We start from the raw sequence: 16,619 nt of genomic DNA on the forward strand, positions 1-16,619 counted from the left end.
CACAAACACTACTCATTTCAAATGTTTGATAAACTTGTATTGGGTTAACATTTAAATGACCCATTCCAAACCATTCAAAAAATAAGCCAAAATGGATTTAAAATTCTTTTAATGACACTGTGTCGGGGGCGGTTTTTTGCGCATAGCCATGTGTCTTTCGTTGGAGGTGTGACTTTGCTAGGTCCGGATTTGTTTTAGGGAGGTCAACCCGGAACTTGACATTGGGCCGCATAGACCAATGGCTTCTAGTGTATTTTTAAGCCTACAAAATAGATAAAACCCAAAATCTTAAAATCATGATAATGGTTGAAATAAATAAATAATATGCTTAGCATGATAGCTTTGATTAAATGGTGAGTTGATATGTTATTATTATGTTTATTAAGTGATGTCCAATATTAGAAATTGTTTAATTAGGTGTCCAATGTCCAACAATGGGATGAGTCCAATAATCCATGTCTAGTTGCGGTTCATGGTTCATGTTCAACATGATAAGGTATGTCCGGCAATGGTCCATATCCAAATAATATATGTCCAATGGTAGTTCATGTCCAAAAAATGTGTGTCCAAGGATGGTTTATGTCCAAAAAATGTGTCCAAGGGTGGTTCATTGATTTATTAACATGTATGTTCATTAATGAAGTATTAGTGAGATCATGTTCATTAAATAGTGAGATGATATTAAAATAGCTTGCATCCAGCGGTAAAATGATAATGAATAAAATATATTTAATAATATAAATTTGAAGATAAAATATAATGACTTATCTTCATATTTTGCAGCTCTAGTCATAACATTAGTGGACTTAGCATTTCAACAACATGAGAAAAGGAGTCTAGCAGCATAATAACATTAGTCGAGTGGTATAAGGACAATGAATAAAATATACTTAATAATATAAATTTGAAGACAAAATATGATAACTTATCTTCATGTTTTGCAGCTCCAGCCATATCACATCAGTGGACTTAATGTTTCAGCATCATGATGAAGTGAATCCTTTCATGGTGACTTCATGTTTGAAAGGGAAAAATGGGTGCAACTGGAGGGAGAGAGAATATGTCCAGTTGTGTGCATAGGTTGGTTAAGTTCATCCTCTTTATTGCGCACTTAAATGATTTTCTCCATGTAATGCTCTTTTGGTTTTTTAGCCAAGTATGAGTGATATTGCCTTCCATGAGAAGGACTTTTAATTTTATGAGTTTTTGCCTTTCATAAGAAGGGCTTTTAGCATTATAAATATATATCTTCCATAAGAAAGGGCTTTTATAATGTGTTCTTGAAAGCGTGTTTGATATGTTTTTAAGATGTGTGGAGATGGTAAGAAATATATAGATTTTGTGAGATATGGTGTCTATAATATGTATAGGAATTATATGAGATTCTTTGTTGGACATGGATCTTGTATATGAATACTATGTGAGACATGGAGTTTAAAGATATATGAGGAGGATGTATGGGTATTTTGTAAGGAATCTGTTTGTAAAATATATGGAAGTGTGAGATAGATGATATGAAGGTTAAATATTGTGAACCATGGCCTTTAACGCCTTTTTGTGTAAATATGGGCTCTTTTGGGCTTTAAAAGAGGTTTTCCCAAAATCCATGATGATGTTGACGTGGTGTGGGTCGCCAATGAAATGAAGCCATGTGGTGTGAAAAATTTGTCTTCAACACACTGTTCTATAGAGAAAATTCAAATTTATATTAAATGACATTTATTTATATGAATGGAGCCTTCTAGTGTTTTGGCTTGGATCCAATATCTTGAGGGGACTGGTCAAAATTTAAATATCCTTCAAAAAAGTTAAGCCCCTTTTCTTTTTAAATTCCAAAATTTGTCTTGTTTTAAAGTTTATGCTTGTTTTTGTTTGTAGAATTAGGTTAGGATTTTGTTTGATCACTTAGAATGAAGATGTAGAATTAGAGTTTCATTTTGTGCGTACACATACCTCACAACTGCGTATGTATGTTCAATGTACGTTTATGGAACAACAGGTCATATGTATGCTTGTCTGTAAAAATAACAATTTGGAACCTACTTTAGGCTAAGCACACATTGTGTATAATCTTTGTACCCTATTTTCTTGAATTCTTTTTAGTTTAAATTCCACTCTATCTATATATCTATATATATACTAATAGACAAAGCTGATTGAAAATCCAATTAGATTTTAATTGGATTCTCGATTTTGCACCACGTGTCCTATTTAATTTTTAATTTTGTGTCACGTGAACTATTGAGTGTATAAATCAAAGAGTTCAAATCTAATCCATCTAAGTTTTTTTTTTTTTTTTTTGGGTGGCAAGTGAATTATTGGGTGTAAAAACTGAAGAGTTTAAAACTAATTAAATTTTAAATCACACACTCACGCACACACACACACACACACACACACACACACACACATATATATAATGAGAAACCGTTCCATTACCTTGAATGCAGACTTCATTATAAAACACACCTCATGCTTAGATGACAAATTTGAAGGAATGGTGTTTTCTCTCATCTACCAGTTATGAACAAAGCCTTTAGCCTTCACTCTTCTCAGATGAATTCCTCTGCACATTTTCATTCTAAGATAGTCTAGTTTCTTCTTTGTCACAATAAGATCTTTTTCAATAATCATCATGATAGCTTTCAAATAACTTTTAGACTTGCATTTTCTGAGACACTCAATCAAATAGAGATTAGAAAAACAAGATGTATTTGAAGCAAAAGATCTTTTCTTGCCGATTGCAGCCATGACAACAAGGGTCAATGGATCACATAACAAAGATTAACCCTAATCAGAGTGTGCCTACTTTGATACCACTTGATAGGCCAAGAATGTATTAACCCCTTGGGTAAATTAACCAATTAATTAGCCAAGTTAATTAATTAAGTCAATTAACATGCAATATGCTTGGTAGCACAAACAAATCACCAAATAACTAAATTGAGTGGAAAATAAATTTGACACTGTGATTTATTTACAAATGGAGAAAACCTCCATGGCAAAACCCCACTAGGTGAATTTAAGGTCACCACTCCCGAAAATTCACTATTATTAAAACAAGCGATTACAAGTAAAGGAATCCCAATACCTTATACCAACCTACAGTTGAACCCTTACCCTAATACACAATTGGACTTATAATATAGTGACAATCTCTCTTTTCAATGCACGGCTCTAAGTACGTGACTAACCAATCGATATACAGATCTCAGTATGTGACTAATACACCAACTTGAGAAAGATGTTGGCTACAAAGTTCTTTAGTTCATCCACACAATGAAGATCAAGAAACTCCTTGGTTACAAAACCCTACGATATACAAACGTAGCAGCTTTTTCAAGAGAAAGATGAACTAGGGCAAATTGTCTTCGATCACAATATGCATGCAATAACAAGTGCAACAACCTTATGACGGCCCTTAAAATAATCCTTATATATGTCTAGAATTGTGAGAAAAGAAAACCTAAACACATAGCTTGGATATGCATGAAAAATAGATCTGGAAATCTGAATTTCGTAATTCTTGATAGATACAGCTGTCAAGCTGTCTGTCGAGCTTCAGATTTTAAATCTCGATAGATACATCTGTTGAGCTATCTGTCGAGTTTTAATAAACAACACTTCTTTACTTGATTCTTGGATAGATTTGCATGGCTTCAATACTTGGACTTGAACTCTAGTTCCTTGAAGTATTAAACTCATCATAGATCTACCCAATTACAAGTAAAATGTGTTTTGTTAAAAGATTAGCCAATTCTAAATGACATATGTTCTTAACATGCTCCACATATGTCTTAATACCATGTATAATTTAAACATCCTCAAAAATTTTGGGGTACACACTAGTATATATTAATAGGTAAAGCTTAGAGAAAGTCCAATTAGAATTTCAAATTAGAGTCCAATTTTATGTCATATGTCCTAAATTATTTATTTTTAGAGAGGGTTTTATCTCCTAATTTTAAAATCAAATGTGAGACCACATCATAAATATTTATCCAAGTGAGTTATTGAGTACAAAAACCAAAGAGTCTATAATAAATAAATCGTAAAAGAAAAACGTGCTTCACCATAACAAAAATTAAGAAGTAATAAATAAATAAATATGGACAATTTACATTTTATACTTTATGATATTCTTACAAGAATTTTAAAGAGTTAACAAAATATAAGATTCGTACATGATTTTTTAAAGAGTTAAAAAAAATATAAGAATGACTATCAATAGTATTTAAAAAATATATATATATATATATATAGGAATTATATTATCAATCTTTTTGTATATCTTTAAGTGTATTCATGCATATACATGGAGTTACAAAAGTAGTCTCTCTCTCTACATATATAAATATATATATATATATATATATATATTTATATTAATAGGTAAAGTTGAGAGAAAATTCAATTGGAATTTAAGTTGGAATCCAATTAGAGTCTAATTTTGCGTCATGTGTCCCATCTAATCTATGTTTTAAATTTTAGTACCAAGTGAGTTAATTTAGTGTAAAAATTGGATTTTAATTAAAGTTTATTCTTGCGCCACGTGTCTCATCTAATCTAAATTTTATAATTTTTTTGTCAAATGAGTTAATTTAGTATAGAAAATGAGGAGTCCAATATAAATAAACCACAAAAAACCTAATCATATAAATAAAACAATTTAAATTTATAAGTCATTTATGTAAGGACAAAACTTAAGTACTGTACTTAAGTGTTGTTTCCTAGATTCTCCTTTTAAGATTCCGTCATATGGATTTTTCCTCATAAGATGGAAATGTATTTTTTAGTTAAGTAGTCACATAAGTAAATCTTAAGAGGAGAACCTAAGAAACAACACTTAAGATATTATACCTAAGTTTTGTCCTTTATGTAATATATCATGACTATCTACAATCCATTACTAACTAGGTGTCGGGGGCGTTTTTTTTGCGCGCAACAACGTGCCTTTGGAGGTGTGACTTTGCTAGGCTCGGATTTGTTTTGGGGAGGTCAACTCAGAACTCGACATTGGGCCGCAATGTCCAATGGCTACTGGTGTATTTTTAAGCCTACAAAATAGATAAAACCCAAAGTCTTAGAATCATGATAATGGTTGAAATAAATAAATAATATGCTTAGCATGATAGCTTTGCTTAAATGGTGAGTTGATACGTTATTATTATGTATATTAAGTGACGTCCAATATTAGAAAATAATTAATTAGGTGTCAAATGTCCAACAATGGGATGAGTCCAATAGTCCATGTCTAGTTCTGGTTCATGGTTCATGTTCATCATAATAAGGTATGTCTGGCAATGGTTTATGTCGAAGTAATATATGTCCATTGGTGGTATATGTCCAAATGATACAAGTCCAACAATGGTTTATGTCCAAGTAATATATGTCTATTGGTGGTATATCAATTTATTAATATGTATGTTTATTATTAGTGAGACCATGTCTATTAAATGGTGAGATAATAGTAAAATGATAATGAGTTAACATATACTCAATGATGTAATTTCAAAGATGGAGAAAACATTGACTTATTTTTTATGTTTCTGACTCCAGTCGTGTCACTTTGTTCTTCATGTGATTTGTGGCTTCAGCTGTATAATGTTGGTGAGCTTCATAGTTTGTGGCTCTAGCCTTATAGTGTTAATGAGCTAATAAGATTCCAGTAGTATAATGACATTAGTTGAGTGGTATAATAATAATGAACAAAATATACTTGATAATATAAGTTTGAAGATAAAATATAATGACTTCTCTTCATAGTTTGGAGCTCCAGCCGTAAGACAACAGTGAACTTAGACATTTCAGCAGCGTGATAGAATGAGTCCAGCGGTACAATATGATATTATGAGTCCTTCCATGGTGACCTCATGATTGAAGGGGAAAAATGGATGCAACTGGAGGAAGAGAGAGTATGTCCAGCCGTGTGCATAGGTTGGTTAAGTTTATCCCCTTTCATCATACACTTAAATGACTTTCTCCATGTAATACTCTTTTAGTTTTTAGTCAAATATGAGTGATATTGCCTTCCATAAGAAGGGCTTTTGATTTTATAAGTTTTTGCCTTTCATAAGAAAGGGCTTTCAGTAATAAGTTCTTGGAAGAGTGTTTGATTTGTTTTAAGATGTGTGGAGATGGTAAGGAATATGTATATATTGTGAGATATGGTGTTTGTAATATGTATGGGAATTATATGTAGATACTTTGTTGGACATGGATCTTGTATATGTATAATTTGTGAGACATGGAGCTTAGAGATATATGAGAAGTATGTAGGGTATTTTGTGAGGAATGTGTTTTGTAAAATAAATGGAAGTATGAGATAGATAAGTGAAGGTTAAATGTAGTAAAGGCAGCTACTGGAATTGGTTTTTGTATTATGACATTGGTTATGTTGCTTTCTAAGAATGAAGATTTTGTATGAGAAATAAAGAATGAGATGGAGATATGTTTTGGGCAGCAAAAATGATGAAGTTTCAGAATAATGGAGTGTGGGAAAGATGGGTAATGGGTAATGGTGTTGTAATATGTGTGTTGTGTTGTTATTTATGAAGAGAGATTTTGTAAGAGGGATGAAGAAAGATATGGAGATCTTTTAGAGATATGGAAGCAAGATGAATGGAGTTTTAGAATATTGAAGATGAGAGAGGGCTAGTGTGTAATGGTGTGCTCTAAGAAGAGATATTTTTGTAAGGGAGATGGAGAAGTGTAAAAATGTGTATTTTGTAGCAAAATGAATGAAGTTTCTGCATAAGAGGGTGAGATGGATCAGAGAGGGCAGAGATCAGAGAGGAAGATCAGAGAGGAGCCCAGAGAGAAGGCCCCTTAGTGTGTAGCTTAGTCCTCTTTATATAGAGCAAAGCTATGTAATTAGATTAGAACTAGTTGAAGGGAAACTTAGCAAATCAGGAAAAAAAACTTTGACAAAGTAAGTGGTCTTTTGTTTTTTGGCCAAAAGAAGAAAGTTTGAGACTTAATGGCTGAAGTTATAGCTGTAACAGTTGTCAATCACAGCTGTTACAGCTAGATGATGTCGCCCGAATGACATCATTTGCTTGGAGGAAAGTATTTGGCATTAAATTCATGATTTGACTAAAGATGGTGAGATAAGCTTTATGAGATTTTTCTGGTACCATAGTTGGAACTACCGCAGAATGTGCTGGAACTATTTCAGTTTCTGTAGAAGTTGTTTGTAGCTTCTGCTGGAGCTGTTTCAGCTTCTGCAGAAGTTGTTGCAGCTTCCGCTGGAGCCGTTTTTGGTGTTTTCGGCTAAGTTTTCTCTTTTGGAAAATATATTTGATGAAGTTTTAGAGATGTAATCATGGTCTTTTTGCATTTTAACCAAATCTTGGAGAGTAAAGAGAGCATTTTCATGCTAGATATGAGATATTAATATATATTTAGCCATGTCCTTGGAATTGATTTATATGAAAATATTAAAATGATATGATATAATTATATTTTAAAACTTATATTATATGATGAACATTAATTTTTATGTAAAGAGCATGGGGAGTTTTATCATTTTAAGTGTTATGTGATATGAGAGGCTTACCAAATGTTACCTATTGCATACTGACCCGTCAGAGTTCAAGGAATTGGAGAAGACACGCCAAGCAACATGCTTTCCTTTATCAACTTTGAACCTCTGGAGTTTTACTGAACATACTTCTTGGCCCTCCAAACCATGACTCCCGAAATTCCCCCGATGAGACTCATGAGCTTGGATCATGAGCCAAAAATGAGATGATGCGCCATGAGCTTGAACCATGAGCTTTGACGCCTTTTTGTGTAAATATGGGTTCTTTGGGGCTTTAAAAGAGGTTTTCCAAAAATTCATGATAATGTTGACGTGGTGCGGGTTGCTAATGAAATGAAGCCGTGTGGTGTGAAAAATTTGTCCTCAACACTAGGTTATATATATATATATATATATATATATATATTAAACCATAGTTTAGAGAAAATTCAATTAGAATCAAAATTAGATTTTTCTTTTGTTAGCTTTCCATGCAAATTAAATTGTTTAGATTTTTGTTATTATTTTTTCTCCAAACTAATGAATATATTTTTTATACAATTTCTATTTAGATATTTGTATGCGAAGATATTGTACGGAACAAACTGTAATTGAGTTGAACGATCCCATATACCTATCCCCATTCAATTTAAGAGATATTATTTGACCAATTTATTATTTTATTTTGTGTTGTATTTAGTAGAATTTCACAGACAATAATTGTGAATTGATATTATATATGTAGATTTAATAGTAATTTTCAAAATTATATGCGTAATAACAATGTAATGAAAAACTTAGCATAACCAATATCATGAAAATTGCAAGAAAAAACTATATTCATATCTCCAAATGTACTAGTCAAACTGTCCTATATGTTTAATAACCTAAGCTAATATCAATAGCAACACTACAATTCACCATTTCTATGCATAAGCATGGGTTACATATTAGTCTATATCTATATCTATATCTCTATATTACTAAAAACTGAAGCATAGCATTTATTGTTGCTACGCTCCCGTTAAGCCACATCAATCGCCATGTCATTTTCAATTTTTTTTCTTGAATTTCTCCTATAATTTTAAAATATTTTTACTAAATTTTTCCCTAATTTTAAAATACTATTAAAAAGAAAATGATTTCCAACCATACCTCCACCACCCAATCTTTATAGCTTTATTATGATGACCATAAAGCCCAAAAAATGAATATTACGTTGCTTTGCACCATTAAGCCCAAACCCAACCCCTTGTTCTTTTAAATGCCAACCCTTCCTTCTTCTTCTTCTTCTTCTTCTTCAGACCTTCAGTATGACTAACGCCAACCTCCCTCTCTTCCAAAGACAAATTCAATAGATACTTCAGACCTTCGGCTTTCTAACTCCAACCTCTCTCTTACCTCCTTCATCTCTTCCTCTCCTTATTTAAGTGAATCACTCCTTTTGCTCTTCCTATCTTTCATGGTTTCAAAACTCCTCATTTAATTGAATTAGAAAACAGCATATTTGAAGAAGAGCTTAGAAATTATGATAGAATGTGGATGATTCACTTCAGGTATTTCACCTTTGATCATGTTTCGTTTGGGAGTGTTCCTTCTGAATGATTTGCTTAGATTGATGGGTTTGGAGCCCTGTAGTGGGTTTTGCTAATTTCAATTATTGGACGCATTGCTCTCTCTTTTGTATTTCAGTAATTCAATCAACACTCCGTTTCCTATCCGCATCCTTTTGCGAGAGGCAAATTGGTCCAACCATAGGCCCAGGTTCAAGGCCACCGTCAACTTTCATGGCAAGGAGTTGTTAGCTGCCTCCTCTGTACAAGCTATCAATATCTACATCCGCTACAAGGTCTGTATATCAAGTTGAGGTATACTTAAATTTTATTTTCTATGTACATTTAAAATTTTTAGGGTTCATTCTTCTGTGTTTTCCTGTTTGGGTATTGAGTTTATGCGGTCTACAATTTTTTTGTATTTTTAGTTGTTGTCGTTGGCTGTAAAGAAAAGCTCAAAAATTAGGGTAAGGAAAATTACCCCAATCTGTGATTATTTTTATTAGGCTTATATGAAGTTGAGGTTATACAACTTCAAGGAGATCAGAGGAAGAATGTTTCCACCTTCCTTGTGCAGGCTGGCATTGTGAAGAAGGAACATAGATTCATTGTTGTTGAATAGCTGCATCCTGTAGGTCAATCTCCATATGTGGTTTACATTATTCTCGTCACACTATAGTGGATAGTTTATGATCTGAACCTTAGATTGTAGCCAACATACATGTGACTTTGTTATATGTACATATATCTTCTGTGTCAATTTGGTAGTTTTGCTAATTGCTGAATTGTGTGGGAGGGTCATTATGGATTGTACCAAAGCCTTTATCCATACCTTAATCAATAATACTAATTTCCTGTTTTATATAGATGATTGTGCATTGATTGGATGTATTTAAATGTCTAATTGATTTAATTGTCACGTAATTAGGTATTGCCACATTCAGCTATGATAAATTGATAATAGAGTAGATAAACTAACAGAAAAGGCCAAGAGTTTTTCAAACAAGAGATGAACAACTTAATAACTTCTTCTTTCATTGCAGATGCTTGCATTTTTTTTTCTTCATGTTTGTAGCTGTACAACATTAAGCAGGGGTTACAAATGATTCTTTATTAATTGTTTTTTTTTTCTTTTTTTTTTTTTTTGTTTTGGTAGTAAGCTAAATTTAATTACTGCATTTTAAGTTTTTTTTCCCCTTCGTTCTTTCTTATGTTTTTTTTTTGTTTGCTCCAAAAGAATGTACTACTATATATGTAGTATGTTAGTTGGAGAAGTTAAATATTATGTTATGCTTGGTTAAATGAGATTTTTACTTCTATTTTTTTTTTTTTTGGGTTTCAATTTTTATAATTTTTAGCCGTATGTTCCATTGGGCTCGAGTTTCTTAGGGATTTTGTGCACGATAAATCTCTCTTTCTCTTAAATTTGCTTATTTTATAGAGTTTACCCAAAAAGTTTTTTTTTTTTTTTTTTTAAATCAAAGAATTTTGATTTTGTTAATTTTGAAATTTTGAGCATGTTATTGGGGTTTTAGTTCATAAATTTTGCAATTAGAATATTGTTTCAAATTTGGTGAATTTTGGGGAATGTAATAGTATGAAAATTTTATAAACTTTTACTGCCTAAGAAGCCAACTTGAGTCTAACAAGAATGCCATGAACATCCAGGTAGTTTGTTGGCATGTTTTTGTTTCAATTATTTTCCTTCCCCTAATATAGCTTTGTTGTTTGATTTGTTAGTTGAAATCGAAATAACACAATTTTCTTATTCTAGATGAAAAATTGTTTATGGGTTTTTATTTTATGTATAGTTTTGAATGCAACTAACATCAATTCAATACACAAACATGAAGGTGGAAATGAGAGTTCTTGATGCTCTTTTTTAAAGCTCTCTCTAATTTATTAATTTCCATTGCTTACTATTTCAATGTTAAGGATTCAGTGACAAACTTATTTTGTATTTGTACTATTGTTTTACTTGTGGGGAAAATTTGATGAGTTTTCTATGTTTGTGTTTTATAGTTCGTATTGATTTGCTAGATGTGAAAGGTGATGTGGGGGGACTTAGACAAAGATAATGAGCTACCTGTCTTCTATCTCAAGGTTTTTGTTTTTCCTTTATATTAAGCTGTAAATGCGTAATAATTTCTTTGAAATATTATGTAAATTCTATTTATAGTCATAAGTTCAACATAATATATTCAAAGAAACTCCTATTAATTATTTTTTTTACTGAGTTATTGAATCAAACAAGCATCCAAAATCTGTTTTAAATGGAAATAATTCAACTGATAATTATTTACCTTTTTTTTTCTAGACTAGAGATGAATGTTTACATTGAATTGTGTAACTTGATAGTTTTTAGACCCCTTAAAACACAATTGGATTAACCTAGGTAATTAGCCAAGTTGTTACTTAGTCCAAATTCCAAATCTAGGTTATTACAATCAAACAATCATATCATGCAAAGCAGCGGAAAAATAAATAACACAATGATATGATAACCCAGGAAAACCAAACCGGTAAAAAACCTGGGGAGGATTTAACCTAGCTATCCTCAAAGTAAAAAGCAAATCCACTAGAAAGAATCGAAGTTCATACAATAAGACTTACAAGCCCCCACGCTTGGCTTCTTATTGCTACCCACCAGTAGAACTTACTGACACGACCACGTGCAAGCTTCGAATCCACGAACTTCTTCTTTCTTGGATTCACCCCCAGATACAAGCACACCTGCTTGTGTTTCTTTAAGCTTCAATGGCAGCAACTGAGTTGATCATCAAGGTGCAGATAAAATCTCCTCCTTGAAAACCCTAAGTTTGTGTAAAGGAAAGCTCCTCTAGATCTCACAAGAGATTTACACAAACAGCAATATGAGCAACACTAAAACATGGCTAGGGTTTGCGTTTTATACTTAGGACAAATTAGAAAACCCTAAACGTTTTAAACAACTAGGGCTGAGTTGGAAATCTACAGAAAAACTCATTCTGCCCGAAATTCGATCGATCGAGCCAAGCCGAAATGCACAATAACTTCTGCATTAGCTTGATTCCAACTTTACATAAAAGATACAACTTTGAGCAAGACTAAAACACTACTAAACACATTGTTTTGATCATGGTTTGCCAACAATACACATTAGAGTTCTAAATACATAAAAACCTAAGTCTTTAGAACCTAACATACCTAATGCTGCACTCCCACACATAGATAGTGGAAGAAAACCATAAACTGGAGTTCTTGAAAACTTGCCTCAAGTTATGATTAGGAGTTCTATGATGATTATATGTAACTTATTATAGAACATGGTGGAAAAATTGAATCTAAAGGAAAGAGGAACCATTTTGGATTAGTGCATGTTGACAAGTTTGGGGTTTGATGGTGCCATAGAAGTTTTAGTGGAAGTCTTCTCTCAGTTGCTAAGCTATCATGTACGTAAGTTAGGTTACTTATTGAAAAAAAAAATTGTAAATTAGGTTAGATATTGAAAGTTCCTGCTAAATGCTATAGTTACTAAAAGCTATGTTTAGCTACTAAATTACTTGAGATGTTCCTTAAAATTTGGGGATATAAGTTAATAAGAAATGTCTTTTACATTATGCTTTCAGATACAATTTTTATTCAACTTTGATGTTGGTTTTTATTCCCTTTTAGATTTTATAGAGAAGTAGGAACACGGAATTTGTATTATAATTTTGTGTGTTTTTGTGTATGCATGTCCACATTCCCACACACAATATATACACTATTAACTTATATAGTTGCATGGCTAGACAGTTTAGCAAATACCTGTTAGTCTTAAATGGGGTTTTGCATTTTAATAAAATTTAATGAATTCAAAGTGGAATTTTGTTAGATAGCACCGATTGTGTTTTCAACCAATTGAATTTTCAAGAAACATTTGACATTTTTTTAATGAATTAGTTTATATAACATTCCTTGATAAATAGATCAATCTTCAAATATTTAGAAACAAATTATAAGTAGCATGTAACTTTGCAATATGAACTAAACATTAGACTTGCATATCTCTTTTCCAACTACAAAATGTACCAATATTGAGAAACACTATTTGAAAGGAGATTTAATTAGAAAATAATTGTGCTTGCTAAAGGAGGAGTAAAGATTCATAAATTTACTTTTATAAGTCTGGAATGAAGTATTTTTAAAGGTTATGATTATAGATTCATCAAACTTGCAACATTTAACCACTTAAACTAACGGTTTAAGTACATGAATAATAGGAATTAATCTTATAGCTTTCATCAATCTAGAGGAAGATGAATAAAAAAAATGAATTTCTTGAACATTTTTCTGAATTTTCCCATGCATCGCACGGGTTAGCAACTTAGTCAAACCTTTGATTGAAAATTGATACAAGGCTGCTGAGTTGTGCCAAGGCTGTTGAGTTGAGTCAGTTAGTATTACTGATTAGTTAGTTACTGCACTATTAATCATTGATTAGTTAGTTGGTAGTTACTAAATCATTGGTTGTAATCATTGATTAGTTGAGTATAGTGATAAGGCTTGTATATATATACCCGAGTATACTCACAAAAAGAGATAAGCAATAACACAGAAGTTCTTTGACTTTCTTGGATCTTATCAAAAATGGCCTAGAAATATTAGTGGAGGCTGATCCATTCGGTCAACCAAGTCTGGGTGCCTGCCTAACAAACTGGCAAACCCGTACCCTAACTCCAGACTCAAGTCTAGTTAAGCTGAACCTCTAAGTAAGGGCCAAGAGTGTTTCTTGGGCTTAAAGGAAGTGGGGACTTCCATTCTTCACCTTAGCTCTAGATTCAGTGGTGTATTCACTGATCCATGTGTAGGACAACTAGACGTGTCCACACCAGACACCTCCCAAGAGAGTCGTTCACATGGCGGATATGGTAACATTCGTAGGTCACACTTAAGAACTCTCACACCTCGTAGGCAGGGCAAGACCTTCTAGAAATCAGTACGAACTGTACAACATGAGGCATTGCTAAATATTTTAGGACATTACTTTATCAAAATTAAATAATTTGTATACATATTTAGCAATATTTCTCTAGCCTCAAATGGTGTCCACTTTCAGTGGTCATGGATAGCAGCTTCCTTGCCAAATAATCCAATAAACTCAACAGCAACACTCAGAGCATTCAAAGCAGCCAAATAAGTAAGGCTCGTTCATGACAGTAATCCCTCTCCGCCTGCATAATCCAATACACGACGAAACACAATACAAGGCACTCCATTTGATAGAGATGTCTGCATAGAGAGCAACAACACAAAACATGTAAACAGACATTCTTTACAAACACATTTGAATTATCATTAAGTGAATCTATTTTTTTATTTTACTAACCATTACAATTGCAGCGACATTAAATGATTTGAAGAGAAATTCTCTATAAGCTGCATTGTCAAGGTATATATCTGCAGTAGAACCTCTCAATCCATATACAACCTTTGGTGTTTCAGGTAGACAATATGTCTCATTGACACATTGTTGTAGCTTTACATCCTGTAACCACTTAAAAATTTACATCATAATGGACAAAAAAATAAACCTTGAATGAAATTTTCATCAGAACATATTAATCAACACACATAAGCTATAAAAAGAGATCGGGGGATGATTATAATACGAACATGAAGTTCAGAAGCAATATTGAATAATTTTGGATCAATTGGAAGTCAAAAAACCTCTTCCATTGGTTTTCCAACAGAGTACAATTGCTGTGGAGTGAAGTCTATCATTGCCAACAAATTCTCTCCCTTCTCAGGGAAGTCGAAATTACCAAACTTCAATTCTGTTATATTCTCCTCTGCTGACCTGAATTCCTTTACAATGCAAATAAGAGGATGAAAGATGAATTAAACATGGTGCCAATACTTAACCAGGTGCTTCAAACATAAGACTATTTCTGAACCAAAATATAAGTAGAGTGCATATTCTTTCTGTTAAATACATTTATTCAATAAAGTCAAACATCATAACGTAGCAGTAAAATCAAATAAAGAAAAGATTAGTTTTTTTTCTTCTTCTTCCTCTTCTTCATTTTAAAAGCAAGGATTGTAGTGAAAAAAAAAAAAAAAAAAGAAAAAGCAATCCCATAGGCAACATAATTTGGGACACTAACATCACCAATGTATAATGAATCATTAGAACTTCTAGCAATCCCATAATGAACAATTCCTATGATATCAAATGAATCAAGTAGGATTTGAACGGTTATGCCTGCACTCACCTAAGAGTGCCACAAAAAGGTCAAGTCTACCACTCATGAAAAATGTTTCACATCAAGTATATGTAGTATGTATTAATTGTTGTGGTATTGAAAAAAACAATGAAAGATAGATGAAATCTTACTGTTTGCTCTCCAGTCATCACATAAATTACATCTACACCTTTAATAGTCCCAATGTTGAACCTCCATCCTAGGCAATCAACAAAATAGATACATTGGCAAGAAGTTTTTCGTTATGTGCAGGCATGACAATGTGTATGTCTGATAACTTCTTTTTATATTCCCTGTAGGCATTTGCTTATTGATTGTGTGTAACTACACGATTTTCTCAGTAAATCCAAACTCCATAGAAGAATACAGCAAAGCTGACAGTGCAACTAATGCCTTTGCCACAACAAAAAGGCACGCATATAAAAATGAAAGTTTTTATTTTTTTATTTGACACATACAAAAATGAAAGTACTTGACTTTTTAGATTGACTCTTTCTTATGTTGTCACTTCAACTGTTTAAAAGCTTATATAATCATATTTTTTTTTAAAAAAAATTGGTATTTATTACATATTTACATGTAAATTAAAACCCACTAGAATTCAATGTTTGATTGGAATAAAATAACATTTTTCTTTTTTGATAATTTGATAATTGGGGAAGGATCAGAAAGGGAATTTAAACCATTGATGACTCTTGGCAATTAGAATTAAAACAGGCTAAAATTAAACAAATTCTGATTATACTATATATGGTCCTTTTCTTAAATAAATCCTAATTTATTTTTAAATATTTTTAATTCATTTGACTTTTTATTTACCAAAATATATTTAAATATAAACCATTTATAAATATCTTTCCAACAACTAATGGTGAAGTGACATAACTTTTGGGCTAAATGGGCATAACTTGGGCCATCTCCCCCTAAGACCTTTGAAATTACCCCATTATACAAAACATTTTCATTTTTCAACGAAAGCTATTCTGGTCAATAATCAACACTGACAAGTCCAAAAGAAGAAAGAAAACAAAGACAATGGAATATTTTTTCCATTTAGCCTTAAATATCTAACATTTTCATTAGTTGTCACGTTTCAAAACAATAAGGGAAACTAGCATCTCGAGTTTTTAAAACTCGAGATCAGTTTAAAACTCGAGCTTTTAAAACTTGATTTCTGGTGTTTGTCTTACCCTTACATGGAAAAATTTTCCACATGGACCAAATTTAGCCACGTAGAAATAGAGTTTATAGGACTCGAAATCTGCACACTCTAAACCAAAAAAAGCAGCCACTTTCAAACGCCTCACTCAAACACAC

At 32.2% G+C, this 16,619-nt stretch overlaps 1 protein-coding gene across 2 annotated transcripts; it reads right to left on the bottom strand.

The window, feature by feature from the left end:
• Positions 1 to 13,635: 13,635 nt before the first annotated feature.
• Positions 13,636 to 15,658, bottom strand: LOC115960106 (bark storage protein B-like). Of its 2 annotated transcripts, XM_031078810.1 has the most exons (4): positions 15,434 to 15,658; positions 14,767 to 14,904; positions 14,426 to 14,584; positions 13,636 to 14,328 (listed from the first exon to the last, which is right to left on the bottom strand). In XM_031078810.1, the coding sequence occupies exons 1-4, from the start codon at positions 15,449 to 15,451 to the stop codon at positions 14,248 to 14,250; spliced, it is 396 nt and encodes a 131-aa protein (XP_030934670.1). In that variant the 5' UTR covers positions 15,452 to 15,658; the 3' UTR covers positions 13,636 to 14,247. The 2 variants fall into 2 exon arrangements, 1 of the variants encoding a protein (XP_030934670.1); XR_004085082.1 differs by lacking the exon at positions 15,434 to 15,658 and having other exon boundaries at positions 14,713 to 15,013.
• Between the last annotated feature and the right edge of the window lie 961 nt (positions 15,659 to 16,619).

The sequence above is a fragment of the Quercus lobata genome, chromosome 9 (assembly GCF_001633185.2).
Source record: "Quercus lobata isolate SW786 chromosome 9, ValleyOak3.0 Primary Assembly, whole genome shotgun sequence".
NCBI lineage: Eukaryota > Viridiplantae > Streptophyta > Magnoliopsida > Fagales > Fagaceae > Quercus > Quercus lobata.

Bases quoted from the DNA above. Each gene is read 5' to 3' on its own strand.
- LOC115960106 (XM_031078810.1), bottom strand. The intron at 14,585-14,766 runs GTTTTTTGACTT...AAGTGGTTACAG, and splicing joins TTGGAAAACCAATGGAAGAG to GATGTAAAGCTACAACAATG. The intron at 14,329-14,425 runs GTTAGTAAAATA...CTCTCTATGCAG, and splicing joins ATGTCGCTGCAATTGTAATG to ACATCTCTATCAAATGGAGT.